Genomic DNA, 24,195 nt, shown 5'->3' on the forward strand with positions numbered 1-24,195 from the left:
TTTCGGACGTGGGGAACTCCTCGGGTGGACCTGTTTGCCACTCAAGAGAACGCTCACTGCCCGTCATTCTGCAGTCTCCAGTATCCGATGCAGGGAGCGTTGGGGGACGCGTTTCAGTTGAGTTGGAGCTCACAACTCCTTTACGCGTTTCCTCCCATACCCTTGATTCCTCGGATTCTGAGGAAGATTCGCCAAGACCGGGCCCAAGTCATATTGACCGCCCCGGATTGGCCAAGAAGGGTGTGGTACACAGATCTTCTCCACCTCTCCTCGTGCCCTCCGCTCCGTCTCCCTCTCAGGTCAGACATCCTCTTGCAGTCGGAGGGGCAGGTTCTACACCCCCAACTCCAGAGCTTACACCTTCATGCCTGGAGATTGAGCGGGGCAACCTGAATTCTTTTTCTCTCCCACCTGATGTGGTAGATGTAATTTTGTCTGCCAGACGTCATTCCACCAAATCTATCTATTCCTATAGGTGGTCTAAATTTGTACTCTGGTGTGGAGAGAAGTCAATTGATCCTTTGAAGGCTCGTTTATCTGACATTCTGCAGTTTGCCCTTTTTCTTGCTCAACAAGGCTTTGCTGTGGCCACTGTAAAGGGATACTTATCGGCTTTGTCGGCTTTCCTTTGCTTGCCAGATCAGCCGTCATTATTCAAATCACCTATTGTTCTACGATTTCTCAAGGGCCTCACAAACAGGTTTCCTCCTACTCCCTTTATTGTGCCTCAATGGGACTTAAACCTTGTCTTGACTTATCTTATGGGTTCTCCTTTCGAGCCCTTACACAAGTGTCCCTTGAGATTGTTGTCTTTTAAGACGGTTTTTCTCATTGCAATCACCTCGGCAAGGAGGGTAAGTGAGCTTCAAGCTCTAAGTTCAAAACCCCTGTACTTGACCATTCATGCTGAAAGAATGGTACTTAGGACCAAGGCTGCATTTTTGCATAAGGTGGTAACTCCCATCTGGGGCAGTCCATTACCCTTCCTTCCTTCTATCCTCCCCCTCACCCTTCCAAGGAGGAGGAAAGACTTCACCGCTTGGACCCTAAGAGGGTGGTGAGCATCTACCTGGACAGGACAAAGATTTTGATGATCCGCTCTTCGTGGGCTTTGTTGGCTGCAGGAAAGGCAGAGCGGTGCACAAGCGCACCCTTTCCAGTTGGATTGTCTTGTGCATCAAGATATGCTATTCTTTGGCTGGTAAGGAGCCTCCAGAGGGTTTAAGGGCCCATTCCACTAGAGCTAAGTCTTCCACTTCGGCTTTGTCTAGAGGTGTTCCTGTGGAGGACATTTGTAGGGCGGCAACTTGGGCCTCCCTCCACACCTTCGCAAAACATTATTGCTTAGACACCGAGGTGAGGAGGGACGGACACTTTGCTCGTTCCGTCCTTCAGGACTTTCTGGTATAGAAGGGTGGACACCCTCCTCCGGGAGTGGGGACTGCTGTGGGAATCTATTCACAAGGTGAGGAATCCACTGGCAGATGTATCCATCATCAGAAGAACAAGTTACTTACCTTCGGTAACGCTTTTTCTGGTGGATACAGTATCTGCCTGTGGATTCCTCACTGACCCACCCTCCTCCCCGTTGTCCATCCTTCTATACCTACAATTCTATTAATGGTATTTCAAAATGTGTTTTGTTACTGACAAAGGCATTGTGTTATTTCTTTTGCCTTTCTACTTATTCTCCACACTGTGTGTGTTGCTTTGTATATTATGTATTGTGTATACTGTGTATATTTTGCTGTCAGTCCGTCCGTGTGCCTCGAAGGCATGGAAAAAAGGGCGGAACTGACATCATCACGCCGATGAGGTCTTCTTATGGAGCCGGTGACGTTAGCGGAGTCGCGTGCGGAGCTGTGTCTCTGTGACGTCGTCTTCGACCTCATCGGTGTGGACTGCTACAAAAGTTTCCGAATGTTGCTGGCGCAGGGGATATTCACAAGGTGAGGAATCCACAGGCAGATACTGTATCCACCAGAAAAAGCGTTACCGAAGGTAAGTAACTTGTTCATCAAGACCGTTATATAGTCGTAATATTAAAACCCAATATATAAAGTCTCTGACAGACTTAACAACAAAGTACGCGTTTACTTTTTAATTTAATTTAAGTGGTATATATAGACCACTATTATCAGTCAGATTAGCGACAACTAAAATAGAAGCCGTCCGTTCCGTGTGATAAACAAGAACAGAGGACCGGCATATGTAAGCACACAGGAATTTAGATGAGGGAAAGATCCATCAGTATCAAATGACATGTCCGTCCGCTTCCCTCATAGTGTGACGGGGCATAAATAATCCCCAGGGTAGGTCGACCAAACGTCCCACCCGTCTACATGTGTCTTTTCCAAAAAAGAGAAACAGGGAAAGATAAGACGATATGGGCAATAGGTATGAGACTAACGAACGAGAATGATATCCCGTCCCGTCCACACTCCCCATCCTATAGCCATTCTCCACACCATGCAGAGAACGCCTCTCTACGCGATGCCACAAGTACACACACTAGCAACAATTCAACACAAAAACGACAGTCCTTCCCAGCAGCGCACACAGCGACATCCCCAGGGGGGTAAGCCATGAAATCATTCCCAACCCGGATATGTCAAACGGAGCTCTAACCTGGAGAATCCTCCTGATTCCCTTGATGCGAGTTCAACCGCAAATGTTACCGCGAATTCAAAGAAGCCGCCATGAGTGCTCCGGGGCTCTAATATCTGGCGTTTTCCCATCATGCACCCCCCCAGGCACGTGTGCCATCCCGATAGTGATATGATGGTCCATACGCCAAACGCGGCGCCATATTGAAATGTACTACCGCGCCTATCATTCTATTGCTATTGACAAAAGCACACGTCTACTGTCACTACATAAGGCCTACCTGACAGGGGGAATGTGTTTAGAATGTACCACAGAAATAAACTAGGAAAACAAACATGATTGTAAAAGAAAAAATAAGAAAGTAAAAAAAACATTATATACCGAACGCAGGTATCCAACTGGGGGATACAAACGTTACAACAAAAAATTAGAATTAAAAAACAATGCTTTGGAAAATTGGAATCACATCCCTCAATTCACTGATATAAGGGCATGGCAAGGTTATGTTGTAATAAACTATGCCTCAAGAAACGACGCCATCTTGCGATGTTATGCTCGTGAATAGGGGCATATATAAGGATCGTCTACTGATCCCAAACGTTATTATGATAAGGAATAAAAACGCCCATAGTTCCCCAATAAAAAAGTAAGCTGCCGTCACACTCATATTTTAAGGGGCCTGAATTATCGGCCCTATGACATCAGAATATTCCAAAAAATAGACAGGAATATTAGTAATGTGTGGGAATAAAATCCCACCCAGAGAACTCGTAATCAGAGCATTGCATAAGTAAATACTTGGGAATCGGTAAGAGACACACAAGAAAAGGAGGGAGGAGGACAGGGGGAGGATTTTAGTCGTCTCCAATATTTCTCGTAAATATTTTCTTGTTTTTTTTTTTTTTAGACCAAAAAATATTTTTTATCCTGATCTATACTTGGAGAAAATAATGCATTTCCCCATCCGTATTCTGTCCCAGGCTGATCACCCTCAAATTGCATATCCATCTTGACTCCTTCTGCTGTAACAGTAATTCCCTATTGCCACCCCTTATTGGCACCGGGACATTGTCAATAGCATGGAACCAGAAAGAAAAATCATCTGGATGTTCCCTCACATAGTGATTGGTTATCGGATATCTGGTGACTTTGGTTTTAATGGCACGTCGATGTTCCTGTATTCTTATTTTGAGACTGCGAATAGTGCTGCCTATGTTGATAATTCCACATCTGCAGCCTAGAACGTAAACCACAGAAGTGGTATTGCAGTTCAAAAAATGACCAATCACATAGTTCTTACTGGTATTGTAGCAAAAATCAAGCGTCTTGTTCTTACCCAAGGGACAGACATTACACATTCCGCAAGTGAAAAAATCCTTCGGTCTTACTGGCAACCAAGCCTGTGTGATTCTAGGTGTTGTAACATAGCTTGGGCATAAGATATTTTTCAAGGCCCTTCCCCTTCTATAAGTAATAGAGGGTCTATTTTCAATTGACTCTTTGAGGCCTGAGATCTCTGTCAGAAGGTGCCAGTGTTTATGGAAGATATTAAAAATGGCACCACTATGTGAGGTATATTGTGTAACAAACCTTATTCTAGAATTGGCACCCTCCCTAGTAGGTTTATCACATAGTGTGTCATTCCTGTTTACATTATGAATCCTAAGTTCGGCTTTATTTAGCACCCCTTGTTCATATCCCCGTTTCGTAAATCTCCCAATGGTATCCCTGATGTGAGTTTTTAATGTTTCCTCCTCACTACAGTTACGTCAAATTCTTTTTTTTTGTTGAAACATTTTTTATTGTTTTCCAACTCAACAAGGCAACAATCATCTCACCATCCCCACCCGTCCAGGAAGTACCACACATGTAGCAGCAACCCCGACTCTCCTGAAGACGGCTCAACCTTCCCACCCGGTCCCCTACCCCCCTCCCCCACCCCCTGTCAGTGTGCCCCCGTCCCCTACCCCTTTCCCTCTTTCGACGTGCCCCCCCTCCCTAGACAATAAGATACAGGAGCCCAGCCTCTCCCTAAACAAACAGAACCTTCCAGCTTGCCCAGCCAAAGGTGCAGGCGGCCAGAGCCCACCGCCTCGCCTCTTCTACTCCCCGCTCCCCACTACCTCCTGCCCGTCAGACCCGCTCTCCTCGGCCCCAGCCTCGGACATCAACCCCTGAAGTTCTACCACCAACGCTTCCCATGCCCGGGCCGTCGCCAGCGCCTTTTCGTCATCTCTCCGGAGGGCCAGTTGCACCCGGAGCGTGCCCTCAGCCCCCGCCCAACGCACCAACGCCGATCTCCAGCGCAGGAAGTTAGGTTTCCCCCGGGATTTCCAGTGCAGAGTCAGTTCCCTCTTGGCCATTATCAACCCCAGATCATAAAATTTGCTAGTAACCTTCGTGCGGCGAGTGTGGGGGAACCAAAGCAACAAACAGGTCCCCATATCCGGGGCAATGGAGCGATCAGTTACCTGGTTCAAACAATCCACCACTGCTTCCCAGTAGTCGCCCAACTGCGTACAGAACCAAAACATGTGCCGAAAGTCCGCACCATCTACCCCGCACCGCGGACACTGAGAGTGCGCTCCCCCGAAATATCGCAGTATCTTGGCCGGCGTCAGGTATGCCCTGTGTAACGTAAAAAACTGGACTAACTGAAACCGGGCATTCCTCGTTCCCCTCCCGGCCCTCCGCACCAGCGTGGACCACGTGGACTCGGGGATCTCTTTTCCAAGGTCCGCTTCCCACTTTTCCCTCAGAGCGCCCAGGGGGAGGAGTCTCTCCGTCGACAGCCAGCGATAGAGGCAAGTGATGGCCTTAGTCGTTCCCGCCGCCATCACTACATATTGGCAACCCGCGGCAGTCGGCGGTTCCGAAAGCCCCATGTTCCAATGCCTCCGGAGGCTCGCCACCAGGGCCGCATGAAGCAGGAAGTCTCCCCGCGGGAGCCCATAAGAGTCCTGCAAGTCCTGGAAAGACAACAGTACTCCCTCTCTGAATAAGTCCCCCACCATCTGTACCCCCAGTTCCTCCCAGACCGCTAACCCCGACCAATCTCCCCCATGCGGGAACGCCGTACACATCCCCAGGGGGATCTCCGGGGCATAGGGGTGGACTATGGCGGCCCTCCTCTGGCATCTGTTCCAGCATAACCGGAGGGTACGTTCCTCCAAGGTGAGCTGGGCGAGGTCTAATCTCTGGTGGAGGACTATAAAGGCCAGCACATGTCGCGGTATTAGTCTGCCCTGAGGGCCCTCCCGGCCCCTGTACTCCCTGGCCACCGCCTGTGTAAGCCATTGGAGCTGGGCCGCCAAGTAGTACCGCTCAAAATCCGGTGCCGCCAAGCCCCCCTCTGCCCTTGGCCGCCGCAAGGTGGTCAGCGCCACTCGACGCCTTCCCGAGCCCCAAATGAAGCCCGTGGATAATACCCGCAGCCTCGCGAAAAACGACGCCGGGATCCATATAGGAAGGGTGCGAAAATAGTAAAGAAGCCGTGGCAGCGCCACCATTTTCAGCAGCGCCACCCTCCCAGCACACGAGAGTGGGAGCGTACTCCAAAACCCCATGCTACCCCGTAGGCCTCGAAGTGCCCTGCCAACATTCCCCTCCAGCAAATCAGTCTGGGTATGATAAATGTTAACCCCCAGATAACGGAGGCAGCTGCTTTCCCATCGGATATGTCCCAACGCCCGCGGGGGCCTTCCCCCTTGCGACAACGGGAACAAGCACGTCTTACCCCAGTTGACCTTAAGCCCAGACAGCCGACCAAACTCCTCCAAGAGGGTAACCTCTCCGTCCAGCGCACTCTCCGCATCCGCCAAGAACATCAGCAGATCATCTGCATATAGGGAGATATAGTGTGTATCCTCCCGCAGGGAAACTACGTCAAATTCTTACCATATGGAATGTTGTTTTTTACGGAACGGGGGTGTGCACTTGTAGCGTGTAATACTGCATATCTTAAAGAAACACGTTAGATTCCTCACCTTAGAATATCCCCAGGCGTCAGACTGGATCCGGAAGATTTTTCATCAGCAATACCCCTTGTGCGTCGCTAGGCGTCGTCTGCGGCTCCGCGTCCGTCGTCGGCGTCGTGCGCCGGAATGACGTCGTCGGAGTACTTAGACGCCGCCCTCGCGCGCTGACGGCAGTTCTTCTTTTTTCCGCGCCAGTAAGCGCCGATCCGGGAGAGCTACCCCTTTAGTCAATTTTTGACTAACTTTTTTTGACTCTTTTTGGTCATTTCTCGACTCTGGTGCCGGTAGGATGCCTGGTTTCAAGGCCTGCGACGACTGTCAACGACTGATGTCGGTGACCGATCATCACCGCCGGTGCCTGTACTGCTTGGGCCTCGACCACGACGCGGCGTCATGCTCCGATTGTATGGCCTTGACCTCGAAAGCTAGGCGGGAGCGGTCCCGCAAGCTTCTCGAGCTTCGCCACTCGGCTCTGCGCCGCTCTCGATCCCGGTCCAGGAGGAGGTCCAAGGATCGGTCGCTGAGCCTCACTCGCCATCGTCACTCGTCTGGCTCGAAGTCTTCGGGTAAGTCGAGGCACTCCAAGAAGTCCAAGAGGCGACACCGCTCTTCGGACTCCACTCGCCGGTCGCGCGACTCGGCCGAGGGTCCGGGTGGTTCTACCCCTGCGGCAGGAGCCGCAGGCGCCGCGCAAGTCCCCATACCCAACGGTCCCTGGGACTGACGCGACGCCGGCGGAGGTCAGTGCCTTCCTCTCGGCCATGAGGAGCCTGGCCCCGCCGTCGACGCCCGCTGGCGCGCCTTCGTGCCCCGCGGACTCGACTGGGCGACCTCGCGTGCCGGCGGCTCCGGCCCCAGCGCCGTTGGAGGCTCCGGCCCCGACGCCGCAGGTCCCCGAGGGGCCCGAGCCTGGGCCCCCATCGACGCCGGTCGACCTCGTTACGCCTCCTCTGCCGGCGCCGACACCGATACCACCCCCGACGCTGGCTCCGGTCGACGCCGATCCCCGGTTCAGCCCCTGTCCGGTCCCGACGCCGATGCGGCGCCGCCCGACGCCGCATCCGACGCCGCTAGAGACACATATTGTCTATCGACCGCCTCCGATCATTCCTCCTGTTTACCAGGAATCAGATGACGGGGGCGACTGGGAGGGGTCTGACGACCCTATGGCCCTTCAGAGCCAACTTGCACAGGATTGGGCAGATGAACTGGGGGAGGCCAGTGGGTTGGATACCTCACCGGACACTGGATTCATCTCTCCTCCGACTGTGGCTTCGGAGGAGGGTGCTGTTTTCTCTGTGGTGCTGCGCAAGGCGGCCGCAGCCCTTGGGCTCGAGCTACCTGCCGTGGCTGTGAGGACTAATGTCCTCACTGAGGTGCTTCAGTCTGCCGCATGCTCCACTGAGCCTCTGCTGCAATTCAATGAGGCCCTCACTGACGTTCTGCAGGGCACCTGGTCCAAGCCCTCCACAGTCCCTCCTGTGGATAGGAACGTTGCCAGGCGCCACCGCCCTGCTCCGGGCGACCCCAGTTTTCTGTCCCAACACCCCACCCCCGAGAGTCTGGTTATCCAGGCCTCTACCTCCCAATCCTCCTTCCCGTCCGCTCCTCCGGACCGGGATTCCAAGAGACTGGAACAGTTTGGTAAGAAGCTGTTCTCCTCGCTCAGTTTGGGCCTGCGGTCTTTGAACACCGCCTGTCTCTTGGACCGTTATTCCCACTCTCTGTGGGATGCGGTGGAGGACGTGCTGCCACTGTGCCCGGAGGAGGCCCGGGCACGGCTTTCCTTGGCCCTGGCCGATGGGAGAGATGCAGTGCGCCATGCAATCCGATGTGGACTCGATACTACGGACTCGCTGGGTAGGGCTATTTCTACCACGGTGGCGCTTCGACGTCACGCCTGGCTGCGGTCCACGTCCTTTTTAGGGGATGTCCAGAGCACCCTCATGGACATGCCTTTTGATGGCGCTCGCCTTTTTGGTGAGAAAGCGGACAGTGCGCTGGCTCGCTTCAAGGACTCCCGGGCTACGGCCACGTCCTTGGGCCTATCGGCCCCGCGGCCACAAACATCCTCTTTTCGCTCCTTTCGTGGCCAAGGAAGGGGCACCTCCTCACGTCCGCCTAGCCACCGGCCGCTGAACCAGCCTGCACGCGGTCGCGGACATGGTTTCCGCCGAGGCGGTACTGGAGGACGACGCGGTCAGTCCACATCCACCCCGGCAGCATCCGCCTCAAAGCCTTCCTAGTCCGAGCTTTCAGGCCCATTCCACGCCAGTGGGAGGCCGGGTTCGCCATCACCTGCTCCACTGGCGTACCATTACTTCGGACAGGTGGGTGCTGCAAATCGTCTGAAGGGGCTACTCCCTCCCCTTCGAGACGACCCCTCCAGCTATGCCACCGCAGCACCACCGTATCTCGGAGGATCATTTGAATCTTCTGCGAGAGGAAGTTTTGGCCCCCGGGGTTGTTATTCCCACTACTTTCTGGTTCCCAAGAAGGGCAAAGGGGGCCTACGCCCTATGGACCTCCGGAACGTCAATGCCTTCCTCTGGAAGGAACGGTTCAAAATGTTAACTTTGGCTCAGGTTCTAGCTGCCCTCGACCCTGGAGACTGGATGGTAGCGGTGGACTTGCAGGACGCATATTTCCACATCCCCGTCCTGCCGGCCCACCGGCGTTACCTGCGGTTCACGGTGGGTCAGGAGCACTTTCAGTTCACCGTGCTCCCCTTCGGCCTTACCAGTGCCCCTCGGGTGTTCACGAAAGTGATGGCGGTGGTCGCAGCTCATCTGCGCAGATCAGGGGTTCCAGTCTTCCCCTATCTCGACGACTGGTTGTTGAAGGCGGGCTCGCCCCAGGCAGTCGTCTCCCACCTCCAGACTACGGCGGATCTCCTGCATTTGCTGGGGTTTTCCATCAACGTGCCGAAGTCACACCTGAGCCCCTCTCAGAAGCTCCTTTTCATCGGAGCGGTTCTCGATTCGACGCAGTTCCGGGTTCATCCCCCGGAACAGCGGGTCCGGAATATACAGGCCCTGATTCCCATCTTTCGGCCTCTAGCCTGGGTTTCGGTCAGGCTAGTGTTGCGGCTTCTGGGGCTGATGGCCTCCTGCATCCTACTAGTGCATCACGCCAGGCGGCGCATGCGGGCTCTGCAGTGGGACCTGAAGTTTCAGTGGGCCCAGCATCACGGCAACCTGTCCGACCATGTCTTGATCTCGGAGGGCACTGCACTGCAGTTGCAGTGGTGGCTCACGGACTGCGATTGGGTCACGGGCAAGAACCTCTCCCTACCCCTTCCGGAGCATGTCGTAGTGACGGATGCGTCCCTCCTGGGATGGGGTGGCCATATGGGAGAGGCGGAGATCAGAGGCCTCTGGACTCCGGCGGAGTCTCGCCTCCACATCAACTTGTTGGAGCTGAGAGCGATCCGACTTGCACTGAAAGCCTTCCTTCCCTCTGTCCGGGGAAGTGTCGTGCAGGTGTTCACGGACAACACCACCGCCATGTGGTATTGCAACAAACAGGGCGGGGTGGGGTCATGGACCCTTTGTCAGGAGGCTCTGCGCCTCTGGACATGGCTGGAACACCAAGGCATCACCCTGGTGGTTCAACATCTGGCGGGCTCTCTGAACGCCAGAGCAGACGAACTCAGCCGCCGGTGCATGATGGATCACGAATGGCGTCTGAACTCCGAGGTGGCGCAAGGTCTCTTTCAGCAGTGGGGAGAGCCTTGGTTAGATCTATTTGCCACCGACGAGAACGCGCAATGTCAGCAGTTCTGCGCGTTGGAATTTCCAAGGCGGCACTCGCTCGGCGACTCTTTTCGTCGCGAGTGGAGTTGCAGTCTGTTGTACGCCTTTCCGCCTATACCACTTCTGCCCAGAGTGCTGAAGAAGATCAGGCGCGACCGGGCCCAAGTCATCTTGGTGGCTCCGGATTGGGCACGAAGGTACTGGTATCCCGAGCTACTCAGTATGTTGACCGATCCTCCGATACGTCTGCCCCTTCGGGAGGATCTTCTGTCGCAGCAGCAGGGGACGGTCCTCCACCCGAACCTGTCCAGCCTCCACCTCCATGCGTGGAGATTGAGCGGCGGCAGTTGATGCCATTTAACTTGCCTCCTGAAGTCTGTGATATCATTCTGGCAGCCAGGCGTCCCTCCACAAAGACGGTATACGCCTGCCGGTGGAACAAATTTGTGGCATGCTGCACAGCAAAGGCTGTGGATCCCCTTTCCGCCCCTCTTTCTGAGGTTCTCCTCTTCTTTCTTTGGCCCGGCAGGGCTCTGCCCTGGGCACCTTGAAAGGTTATCTTGCTGCCCTCTCTGCCTTCTTACGGCTTCCTGATCAGCCCTCTCTTTTCAAGTCCCCTGTAGTGTCCCACTTTCTTAAAGGCATTACACACACGTTCCCTCCTGTCCCTTTCGTAATGCCTCAGTGGGACTTGAATCTTGTCTTAACATTCCTGATGTGCGCTCCCTTTGAGCCTCTTCACAATTGTCCTCTTCGTCTTCTAACTCTTAAGACTGATTTCCTGGTATCCATCACCTCGGCTAGATGGGTGAGTGAGCTCCAGGCTCTATCGTCCAAGCCTCCTTTTCTATCTGTTCATCCGGACAAGGTTGTCCTTCGGTCTCGTCCTTCCTTTCTTCCGAAAGTGGTGACCCCCTTTCATCTTGGGCAATCTGTCACCTTGCCCACCTTCTTTCCGCCTCCGCATCCTTCAAAAGAGGAAGAGCGGCTCCACCGTCTGGACCCAAAACGTGCGCTCTCCTTTTATTTGGACCGCACAAAACAGTTCCGAGTGGACGACCAGCTTTTCGTTGGCTACGTGGGTGCAAAGAAGGGCAAAGCTGTGCACAAACGGACCATCTCCCGGTGGGTCGTTTTGTGTATAAAAATCTGTAATTCCTTGGCAAAAAAGGACCTGCCTGTTGGGCTGCGCGCCCATTCTACTCGGGCCACAGCGGCTACTACTGCTTTGGGACGGGGAGTCCCTTTGCAGGACATCTGTCATGCGGCAACGTGGGCTTCGCTGCACAAGTTTGCCAATCATTATTGCCTAGACAGCCAAGTCCGGAGGGATGGCTTCTTTGGCCGTTCTGTCCTCCAGGACTTTCTGGTGTGATCTTGGTTCGCAGACCCACCACCGGGGTTGGTATTGCTTGGTTATCTTTTCTAAGGTGAGGAATCTAACTAACGTGTTTCTTTCAGATGAACAAGTTACTTACATTCGGTAACGATGTATCTGTAAGAAACATTAGTTAGTTAGATTCCTCACCGACCCACCCATCCTCCCCGTTCTGCGAACTGACATCTAGGGTTAAGGCTATCCCTTTCAGGGCCCTAGAATTTTTTGGCACCAGTGTCGGTCTCTTGCAGGGCTCTGCGTTCCTGGCGCGGAAAGCTATGTACAAGAACTGACGTCAGCGCGCGAGGGCGGCGTCTAAGTACTCCGATGACGTCATTCCGGCGCACGACGCCGACGACGGACGTGGAGCCGCAGACAACGCCTAGCGACGCGCAAGGGGTATTGCTGACGAAAAATCTTCCGGATCCAGTCTGACGCCTGGGGATATTCTAAGGTGAGGAATCTAACTAACTAATGTTTCTTACAGATACATCGTTACCGAAGGTAAGTAACTTGTTCTGCATGAGGTTTCTTTCCTAAACAGGGTGCTATGTATCTGGCCTCCCTTAGTATATAACTGGATGTCTAGGAAGTTGATATGTTCCTTGTGATGCATCATAGAAAATTTAACATTAAAGGTGTTTGCATTAAGATAGACCACATATTGATCCAATTGTTGGACAGACCCAGACCAGAGGCAGATCACATCATCTATGTACCTCCCCCAGTATACGATGTTATTGATCCAGGGGGAGGCACATCTGCCCCAAGCATGCTTCCTCTCAAACCACCCCATAAAGAGGCAGGCGTAAGAGGGAGCAAACTTGGAGCCCATCGCCGTTCCGTGCATTTGATGGAACCAGCGGTTGTCATAAAGGAAAAAATTGTTAGTCAGAATGATGTCAATCATGGAGACAATCATCTCGTTGTAATCATAAAGTCCTGCATCATCTCTGTCCAAGAATGATTGTACTGCCTTAATGCCATACTCCTTATTGATGCAGGTATAAAGGCTTACTACATCAAGAGTAACGAACATTAGGTCATCAGACCAATCAGTCTTTAAATTTTGTCAAGGTATCTTTACTGTCCCTAACGTAAGATGACAGGTTAGGGACATATTTTTGGAGTTTTAAATCCACAAATTGAGACAATTTCTCGGTATCTCGGTAGGTGATCCCACCCCCGAGATTATTGGTCTACCAGGTGGGAACTGTCCTCTCTTGTGCACCTTAGGTAGCACATAAATACATGGAAAAGACGGACATTCAACCCACAGGAACTTACACTCATCTGCCGTAAGTAAACCTATCTCCCTCCATTCAGTCAATTTAGCATTTATCATAGTAGTACTGTTGGAAATTGGATTATTAGAAATTTCCCGATAATATGCTTGGTTGCCAAGTTGTCTGGCTATTTCCTGCATATAATCTACATGATTCATGATGACGATATTCCCGCCCTTATCAGCCTCCCTTATATTGTGATCGTTATTGAGTCTCTTAAGGGCCAGTCTTTCGCCCGTAGTAATGTTATGGGCGACTTTAGATATGAACCTTTTGGGGATTTCTAAATCACAAAGATCTTTAGTGACCTTATCATGAAAAGTGTCAATGTTATGATGATAGGAATGAGTAGGTATAAATTTGGATTTAGGATGAAGCCCGGAGTCCACATTTTGCTCTTGGGTAATATCCAGATCCTTAAGTAATGTGGGAATATCTACATCCTCATTAAGAGTTAGAAGGCAATGGACGTTACGTTCTTCACCAATAGTATGTGTCCCTACATCCTGATTACCGATGGTCCCCCCGGATCACGTGGTCTGTTTGAAAAATAGTCCTTTAACTTCAATACCCTGACAAATTTAAAAAGATCAATATGTGCGTTCGCAAAATCACCCTCCTGTGTTGGGCAGAAATTGAGACCTTTACTCAGGATATTAACTTCATCAATATCTAAGATTTTATTTGAGAGATTGACAATCTTTAGGTCATTTTGATATAGCATACTGTCAATAGTGTCACATATACTTGTCGTAGCTACTTCTTCGATTTTGTCCCCATACTCTGTTTGTTTATTGATGCCCCTTTTGTATCTGCCCTTTGACCTCCTACCTCCTCGCCTTGTTTTGTTAAGTTTCTTTTTTGCTGCAGTCGGTTGCTGATTCTGAGTTTGGCCAATTCCTTTTGAAAGGAAGAGGCCCCTTCCTCTAAAGGGACATCTGGTACGGTGGTATTTGAAGCAATACTACTCTGTGATGATACAGAAATGTTACTAGTGGAGCCAGTCTCCTCACTCTCCTCTCTATTTTCTCTTGTTCTTTTTTTGTTTACATCTTCTATCCCTTGTATACCATCACATTTCTTGGCAAAGGTGTATACCCTGCCATCTTTATATTCTTTTTCATCTCTCTTAATTTTACTTAATTTCTTGTTCTTAAGATATAATTGATGGTTTTCCATCACTTGCTTTAAGATCATAGTTCTTCTCAATAAAGTCTTTCTGTGGCAAGTCACTGATCTCTTTTTCAAGGCTCTCAATCTCAGTTTGCAATTTCTCCCCCTTTTCCGCAGCGTGTCTCTCTAGAATTTGCATCATTGTGATAGATGCCCCCTCCAAATTACACTCCCACTCCTTCAAGAGGTCGTTACTTAAGTCCTCAAACGTGGGAAAGATCAGAATCCTAAGTCTTCGTGGGATCTTACCATTTTTCATATATTGCTCCAATGTTACCCCATCCCACCATTTGCTTAATTCCTAGGCGTTCTAACTTCAGAAACATGGTCTTAAGACTTGTTGTAGTAATTGTCGTCTGAATTGGTACAATTTTGAGCAACTTGCCCCGAATAAATCCAGAGCCAACTCCTCACGCCCATCCTGAAATCTAGGCATTATGACTGTATAACATCAAAGCTCAATCTAATACAGTAGATATAACAAATAGAAACAAGTGCGAAACGGTCCAATAGTAAATCATTAGAAATCAACAGTGTGGCTGACCATGGTTAGGCACCTCAGTTTCAAAGTCAATTTGTGAGTCCTTGGTTTGTGCACAACACGTCCGGAGCCTTGTTTTAAAGATTGAAAAAGAATAAAGGATTTATTTTCACAAGATTGGAAGCTCTTTGAATTGTGTTATATGGTGCACCGTCCTTGCCCTCAAACACCTTGTGCCACTAGAGCATTCTCTGGCTAGCATGGCCAATGACGAAGCAAGACACCCAGGGGTGTGTGAGGCCTCCCGTTCTTTTTTGTAAATCCCCCTGGGGTCCTATCTCCAGTTATTGTGGCGCAAATAAATGGCTCACTAATGAGGATGTGTGGCTCCCATAGTTGAGAGCCATACTGGCTGGGGTACATTTGTTTTGTTGTGGTTTGTGATACTTGTTAACAATAAAGCCAAACTTTGATTTTAGGTTATTGAGTGTCTTGTAATCTTTCTACTCGTTTTGGACGGTGGAGAAACAATTATTCAGTGGTTGTTTTTGCTGTTAAATTAAAGCTTTAAGTAGAGTTGTGTTTCATCTGCACAGCAGTGAATCTTGATGTCCTTGTGCCCAATTTAGAGAAGTTATAAGGCCAGCATATTGAAATGGTTCTTTAGATTATACTTTAAATTGTTTTATAAATTGTGTCTATGTGTGTGTGTATATGTATATATATTTGGACTGTAGATTTGCATATGTAGTAGGCTTGAACAAGATTAAATCTTTAAAAATATAATAATGATCTTCTCTTAAAGTTCATGCTTTGCACATTTCTTTATTTTTCAGGAGCCAGGAGAAACAGCACTTCATTTTGCAATCCGTACGGCTGACCAGACTTCTCTACACATGGTGGACTTTTTAGTACAAAACTGGTATGTGATATTTTGAGGTTTTTGTGTGCGTATTGTATATGCTCATATATGTGGAGGAGGAGTGTGGCTCAATGGTTAGAGCGGCAGACCCTGAAGCAGAGTTCTGGCCAGGGACCAGGGTTTGATTCCCGCCTCGGCGGGGCTCGGGCTCAATTTCCTCGGACCTGTCTATTCTCGCCTCGGTGCCTATTCTAATCACGGGCCCCACGCTGCAACTCTGGGCAATAGCTTGCTTAGCCTCCACACCGGCCCCAACAGCGCTAAGGATGCCTGGCTTCACCCTGGGGGTGCCCAGGAGTGGACACTTCACAGGGAAAGCCAGGAGGGGTTCCATAGCGGTATGAGTATCAGCGCCAGGAAACCGCAAAGGCGACACCGCAAGGTGGCCGTCTGGTGACAGTGCGCTCTATAAGTACCTTGACATTTACATTTACATATGTGCATGATCCTCTCTTTCTCAGATAAAAATCATGAATTGTTCAAATAATTTCTTTTAAATCACTGGTTTTGTTTCCTTTTTTAAGTGTCTTGTGCTTAGTATGAGTCTTTAATGGAATGTTGCCTGGAAGATGTAACTTAAAGAACATTAAATTACCCTTTCCCAAGGGGCCGCTCCCCAACATAATGAAAATAATGGTGGCCTAGTGGAGTAGACAAACTTTCTAAAATATAAGCCGATCTGCCTCCAAGGGGGCAGAAACCGCCAAAATAAATCCCCGAAGGGGAGCCACCCTTCCCTGACAGGCTGCTCCCCGAAATTGATGAGAAAAAGAAATCCCATGTGTCCAGTGGGCATTTCTACTGTCTGACTGCGGCCCCATGCGCGATTGTGAAGCAGGAATGCTCCAAAGAGACATTGGAGGAAAGGAAAACATTACTTCCCCCCGATGCCTCTTTGTTCAAAACCAAACCCACCCTCCTCGAGGAGAAACTCACCTTTGTCCTAGACGCACTGCAAGCAAATGTAGGAGAGTAGGGTCTGCTTTCTATGTTCAACCCCACTTTTGGCTTTTGCTTCACTGGTTTTCGACTTAGATGTGGCTGTGGGCCTGCCAACCAGACCCACAGCCCAGCTGTTCTCTCTCTAAATTCATACTATGTACTTTAGGTACATAACCCAATTGGTGAGGATCACCTTCTAGGGCCCTGTACAGTGTACCTTAGGTACGTACTGTGAGAAGTTGGCCTGATGCATGATGTCACTAGTTCTAGTGTACACCTTATATCAGTCCAAATACCCTTATGGTGATTGGTTGTAAAGTCAACCTTATAGACCAGCTATCCTAGTGGTAGCATGGACAAGAGCAGTCTTAGGCTAAACTCTGAATGGCATGTGAAGCCAGCTGTGATACCATATATAATCCCTTGAATACCAAATGAAAGGACACCACAACAGATATATATATAAAATAAAGTGTATTTATTCTAGTCAAACCCTCAACACTCTTTATGAGATTAGAGGTAAGTACAACACAGTCTTATTTAAGCATACATTAAGTCACACAGGTAAGTAATACAGTTAGGCCCTAGGGGCCACGCAAACCATATACTAAGTAAGTGGTATAAGGACCACTGTCACGGAAATAGGATAGGCCTAGGCCTAGGGAATCGCTGGGGCTACACTACACTAGCAACAGTTAAGAAGTGGGAGGCCCACGGGATTCAGGTGCAGAGTGGAAACACTCACGCGTAATGCGTATAGTCGATAGAAATAGTACAGTTTAGAAATAAACAGTTTAAGGACACTTCTGAAGCAGCTAGAGAGTCGAGACTCGGAAACTAGACCCTAGGATAGTCACTACCCTTGTGAGCACCGAAGTACCCAAGTTACCTAGCCCACGGGCTGCGGGTGCATAGGTGTGAACTTGCGTCGGGTTTCGTCGTGGACTTCTATGGATGCCTGAACGAAAGTTGCTGACAGGCAGTCAGTGAAGAGTGTCCGGTGGATCCCAAGGCTGGGATCAAGAAGAGAGGAGACCTGCAAGCAGAAGGGACAGAGTCAAGGTCACTAGCCAGTGACCACGTGGAACCAGGAAGGAACCAGGCGATGTCGTGAAGATTGCAGGTGAAGGTGAAGCTTGTCGCTGTAGCCACGAGGACCAGGGAATGTCGAGGACGACCAGGACCAGGAGGCGAGCCGTCCCACGAAGGCTCTTGCTGTTGGCGGCGTCGAAGTTGGACTAGGACTCACCAAGCCTTGGCAAGCGGAACCCACGAAGAACGGAGGACTTGCTTCTGGTGCAGACCAGGAAGGTCTGGGGTGCTTCTCTTTTTCAAAGAAGCAGGAGCCAGTCTGGAGAAGCCAAACCAGCGATGAAGATTTCAGGATGCGTCGTCACAAAGGCCACTAGCCAGTGGGCAAGCAACCGGACAGACGCGGCAAGCAGGAAAATGCAGAAGGGCCCCACGCAGGACTCGTGGAGTGTGGGGGGCTGATCTTCGGTGCAGATGGTTCTTGGGGTTGGGGCTTCTCAATCCCCGGTGCACAACTTCGAGGGTGCCTCAGAAGCTGCGCTTGAAGATACTAGCCACTTTTCCCAGGTAGCCGGTCCCACGTCTCTCGTCGCCTCCACGGATCTCAGCTCTGCTGTGGATGTGGATCAGGGTCGGAGAAGTCTGGAAGTCAAGGCTCTGGTCGGGCTCTGCAGTCGGTCCCTCGTAGAACTTTAGCAAAGCAAAGGGTAGTCTCTTGATGGTGCCTGTTTGCACAGGGTAGCCACTCCTTGGCCACTAGGTAGATTCTTCAGTCTTCTTCTTTCGTCGAATGTCGAAGGTCCAGAGTTTCTGTTCAAGTTGCAGGTTCAGGATAATCTAAAGTCCTGGGGCCCAACTCCCACTCTTATACTAATCTGGGGGGCTGGGATACCTGCTAGGTCACGCCTTATGGGTGGGACCTGGGAGGGGGTGGTTACACCCACTTCCCTTTGTCCAGTTTCGCGCCAGAGCTGGGGCTGGAGTGCCCCAGCGCCGGTTTGAACTGGACTATGCAAGGAACACCTTGTGTGCCCCAGGCATGTCTCATTCCTTTCAGCCCACCCTGCCCCAATACACTAAAGGCTGTCTGGGGAGGTGCTAGCACCTCCCCAAGCAGGAAACCTATTGTCCAGGCCTCCCTGGCTGGGATCACTCCCAGCAGCAGGAGGTCAGACTTGTGTCGTGGCAGCAGCATCCATTTTGTGATGCTGAGGCTAACAGTAAAGTATGATTTTAACATGTCTTTCCCTCTAGAAGGGGGGAATAATATCCTCATGTCCAGAAATGGTATGGGGGTATTATTCCACAGTGTTAGACACCTTACACGACATGTTTCGATAAAGCCAAACCATAGATAACCGTTTAAGATTATAAGGCACTTTAAGAGTATATGGTAGGCTATATCATAGAACAGCTATAAGGACATGGTTCCGAAAGCTGCAGACAGGCTCAGCTCATGCTAGAGCACCATCTCACATGTTACCAAGCACTCTGCCTCCAGGATTGTTAAGGCCTGCCATAGGAGTGGCTGATAGGTACACATGTGTCTATATGTAAGTTAGGTATAGGAATACTACACCTAAGCAAGGGGTGATTACACGACCTTGCCCCAGCTGAGTGATCAGCCAGTTGTGTCATAATGGAAGGCCAGGCCAGGGGTGGCATAATACATGCTGCAGCCCCTGGTAGGCCTAGGGTACACCTATGCCCTATGAGTCAACGGCCATTCCCGCCCCTCGACTCGATGACCCACCGGCGCCGAAAAAATCCACGACCGCCTCAACAGAACCGGTCGGTGCAAAAGACTCGAGGGCGCTCCAGACGCGACCCATTGCTGCGCAAAGCACCAAAAAGAAAACGGTCCTCCAGGACACGTCGGGCTCCGAACCAATTAAAGCTCCAGCAGCCTCTTCGACACCAGCCAACATTACTTTTGGCCTGCCACCATCCACGGCCCCGAAAATGTTCCAAATCAGGACATGGGTGACCCATACCACGATCACGCCTGCCGAACGCTCTGCGGAGACGTCTCCATCGCATCTAATCGACGCCGACACCGGCAGGATGATTATCCACAAACGGAAAATAACTTCGGAGCCGGCTTTGGACTCCTTCAGGATTCCACTTAAAAGAAAGCTGCCTGTGGCTACAGAACCAGTTCTTTACGAACCTTTCCACTCACCCTACCAGGATCCACAATCCTTCTCTCCCACACACTCCGACACGGATGCGTTGGTGGACTACATGGGTGACCAAGTCCCCTACCCCGGAGACATGGACCCTGACGGCCAACAGGACCCTGATCAAACTTGGGATGACCCTGTGGACCCAGGTGCACCTATGGATGCACAAGACCCGCAACTCTATGGAGCAAAAACATCTCCCACAGAGGACACGGCAGCGTTCAACGCTCTAATTGAACGTGCTGCGGCCAATCATGGGGTGCAACTTCATTCGGACACCGTCGAGGACGACTTTCTTATGGATACTTTTGCATCCTCAGAAAGGAATATAAAAACTCTACCCATGTTGAAGGGTGTCCTCAAACCAGCAAAGGACATCTTCAAGGAACCCACCAGGGCAAGAGTGATAAACCCCAGGATCAACAAAAAATACAGATCAGCGCCTGGGGACCCTACTTACATCAGAGGCCAATTACCTCTGGATTCCATTGTCGTTGCGAATGCTCGCAAGAGGGCACACTCCCAAACAACAGGTGACGCTCCTCCCCCGGACAAAGAGTCCAAGGTGTTAGAGACCTCTGGCAAACGGGTTGCCGCCCAGGCAGCCAACATATGGCGCATTGCCAATACTCAAGCACTCCTCGCTCGCTACGATAGAGCGCACTACGACACATTAGAGCAACTAATCCAACATCTCCCTGACCAATTCAGAGAAGGTGCAGAGATCCTCATCAGGGAGGGACAGCTCCTCACAAACGCATCCATCAAGTGCGCACTGGATGCCGCAGACACAGCTGCCAGGGCCATAAACACTAGCGTCATGCTGCGACGACATGCCTGGTTACGAATCTTCGGATTCAAACCTGAGGTGCAAAACAACATACTCAACCAGCCTGTCAACCCCGACTATTTATTCGGCCCGGAGGTTGACACCACCCTAGAGAAAATAAAGAAGGACACGTACACTGCAAAGTCCATGGGGGCTCTCCAGACTCAGTCCTTTCGGAGCAGCTCCTTTCGTCGCCCCGGAAATAGAGGAGCAGGTAGAGGACAGGGGTCACAGCAAACATACAACAAGGGCAATACACAAACCACCTACGATAAAAACACCCGGGGTGGATATCGTGGCTCCAGTACAAAGGGCAGAGGACGCGGCTACGGCAACACCAGGTCCTCCCCCAAGAACAAGCAGTGACGCCCTCTCCCTTCCTCCCGACCACATAACACCTGTCGGGGGAAGGCTACAAAGATTCCTGTCCACGTGGAACTCCATCACCACGGACAGGTGGGTCAAAGATATTGTCAAATACGGTTACTGTCTAGAACTAACCTCCACTCCACCCACAATACCTCCAAAAAACCGTCCTATGTCCTCAGAGCACTTAACGCTCTTACAGCAGGAGGTGCAAAGTATGCTTCTAAAAGGCGCAATAGAGGTCGTACCCGTCCACGAGCAAGGTACGGGGGTGTACTCCCTGTACTTTTTAATACCGAAGAAGGACGGGTCACTCAGACCTATATTAGACCTGAGACCCCTAAACAGATACATTCTTTCCGAGCATTTTCACATGCTCACTCTCCAGCAAGTCCTCCCGCTGCTCAAGCAGGGAGACTTTCTAGCCACACTGGACCTCAAGGATGCGTATTTCCACATACCCATTCACCCATCACACAAAAAATACCTCAGATTCACTGTTCAAGGGCAGCACTACCAATTCAAAGTCCTTCCCTTCGGCGTGACAACGGCACCAAGGGTGTTTACAAAGTGCCTAGCTACTGTGGCGGCACATCTACGGAGGCAGCACATACACGTCTACCCTTACCTGGACGACTGGCTCGTTCAAGCGAAGTCAGCCCAGCAATGTGCCAGCCACATGTCCCGCACCATTCACCTCCTTCACAGTCTGGGGTTCTCACTAAATTACCCAAAATCCCATCTACAGCCCGCACACGTACAACAGTACCTAGGTGCGACTATAGACACTCTGGCGGCCACAGCTCAGCCAAATTTGGTGAGAATCAACAGCATGCAAATGCTGATTTCAAAGTTCAAACCACAACACTCCCTTCCCGCGCGAGTGTTCATGCAGTTGATAGGCATGATGGCCTCCTGCATCTTCATAGTCCCCCACGCGAGACTACATATGCGCCCGCTTCAGGAGTGCTTAGCACGTCAGTGGAATCAGGCTCAAGGACAGTTGAAGGACCTAGTGTTGGTGAGCGGTCGGGCATACAACTCTCTGCATTGGTGGAATCCACAAAACCTTTGCAAGGGCCGACCGTTCCAAGAGCCTGTCCCACAGATAATACTGACGGCGGACGCGTCTCTCCAGGGATGGGGAGCTCATGTACTCCATTACACAGTGCAGGGACTATGGACACAACAACAACAGAAGATGCACATCAACCTTCTAGAGCTGATGGCAATCTTCCTCGCTATGAAAGCTTTCAAAGTACACTTGTGCAACAAAGTCGTGTTGATCCGGACGGACAACATGACTGCCATGTACTACATACAGAAGCAGGGAGGAACACACTCTCCACAGTTGTCTCATCTGGCTCAGAGCATGTGGAAGTGGGCCATTCAAAGGAACATGTTCCTCATGGCAGAACACCTCCCCGGCAAGGACAACCAGATGGCGGATCTGCTCAGCAGACACAGCCACCAGATGCACGAGTGGGAGTTACACCCATCAGTACTCCAACCGTACTTCCAGCAGTGGGGTCATCCAGAGATAGACCTATTCGCGACAAGCGAAAACGCAAAATGCCAAAGCTTTGCCGCCAGGCTCCCACATCCGCAGTTACAGGGCAATGCGATATGGATGAACTGGTCCGGCAGATTTGCGTACGCTTTTCCCCCAGCACCACTGATACCGCTGGTGGCACGCAAACTGCGTCAACACTCACTGACGCTCGTCCTGGTTGCTCCAACGTGGGCACGCCAGCCGTGGTACACCACCTTTCTCGAACTTTCCGTGGTGCCGCATCAAAGGCTGCGGATCAAACCCGAGCATTTAACGCAGAACCATGGAGAGATTCAGCACCCAGATCCGCAACAGCTGAACCTGGCAATCTGGCTCCTGAAGTCCTAGAGTTTGGCTACCTCAACCTGCCACCTGACTGTATGGACATCATTAAGTAGGCCAGGCGACCCACTACCAGAGCTTGCTATGCAGCCAAATGGAAGAGGTTCGTCATTTATTGCAATAATAATGACATTAACCCGCTAGATGCATCCATCCAAAACATTATTTGTTACCTATTACACCTATACCGATGCAATCTGGCGTACACCTCTATACGTGTCCATTTGACCGCAATATAAGCCTATCTGCAGACCAGGCAGCACCTCTCTCTATTCAGAGTGCCTGCCATCAAAGCATTCTTGGAAGGACTCAAACGAGTCATTCCACCAAGCCACCCACCGGCTCCGATGTGGAACCTCAACTTGGTCCTCACACGCCTGATGGGTCCACCCTTTGAACCTCTACACTCATGCGAGATTCAATTCCTTACCTGGAAAGTAGCTTTCCTAGTAGCGATCACTTCTTTGAGAAGAGTTAGTGAACTCCAGGCACTAACCGTTCAAGAGCCATTTATACAGGTTCACGCCAACAGGGTCGTACTACGTACCAACCCCAAATTCATGCCAAAGGTGGTATCGCAGTTCCACATGAATCAAACCATTGAACTGCCCGTTTTCTTCCAAAACCCACAAACTGTCGCAGAAAGGGCACTCCATACACTAGATGTCAAAAGGGCCCTCATGTATTATATCGACAGGACCAAACCCTTTAGGAAAACACAACAACTTTTCGTTGCCTTTGCCCCACACCACAAAGGTAACGCTATCTCCAAAGCAGGAATAGCCAGATGGATCGTTAAATGTATTCAAATTTGCTATCAAAAGGCTAAACGCACTTTAACGATTCCCCCACGAGCCCACTCAACACGTAAGTTAGGGGCCTCAATGGCTTTCCTAGGAAACATTCCTTTGCATGACATATGTAGAGCAGCCACCTGGTCCACTACACATACATTTACCAAACACTATTGTGTAGATGTGCAATCAAAACAGCAGGCAGCTGTAGGACAGGCTGTTCTCAAAACTCTTTTTCAGACCGCTGCAGCTGGCACTGGTAGCCGCCGCTAATAAGAGGGCACTGCTATATATTCTATGCACAGATATGAATTCAGCAGCCCATATGCCTCGAACTGAATATGCTACTTACCAGTATGCATCTGTTCTTGGCATGTAGGGCTGCTGACATTCATATCGCCCTCCCTCCTCCCCGGCGCCTGTAGCAGCTGCAGCTCTCAGAATTACTGTAAGCATGGTCATCACTTTCTATATCTACTCCATCACTGCCACAATGGCGAAAAACAATCTGAGGATGGAGAGGATGCCCATGCGCACTGTAGTCCAGGGGAGGAGTCACCTATCCCAGGATACTTC

At 50.8% G+C, this 24,195-nt stretch overlaps 1 protein-coding gene across 4 annotated transcripts in view; it reads left to right on the forward strand.

Moving 5' to 3' along the window:
- Nucleotides 1-24,195, forward strand: part of ASAP1 (ArfGAP with SH3 domain, ankyrin repeat and PH domain 1) — a 1,875,051-nt gene that overhangs the window by 1,205,290 nt on the left and 645,566 nt on the right. For all 4 annotated transcript variants that reach the window (XM_085604920.1, XM_085604922.1, XM_085604921.1 and 1 more), the window contains one exon: nt 15,494-15,579. In XM_085604920.1, the coding sequence (XP_085461046.1) occupies nt 15,494-15,579 (86 nt within the window). The remainder of the gene's footprint in view (nt 1-15,493; nt 15,580-24,195) is intronic.

This window comes from Triturus cristatus, chromosome 5_1 (genome assembly GCF_964204655.1).
Source record: "Triturus cristatus chromosome 5_1, aTriCri1.1, whole genome shotgun sequence".
In the NCBI taxonomy this organism is placed as follows: Eukaryota; Metazoa; Chordata; class Amphibia; order Caudata; family Salamandridae; genus Triturus; species Triturus cristatus.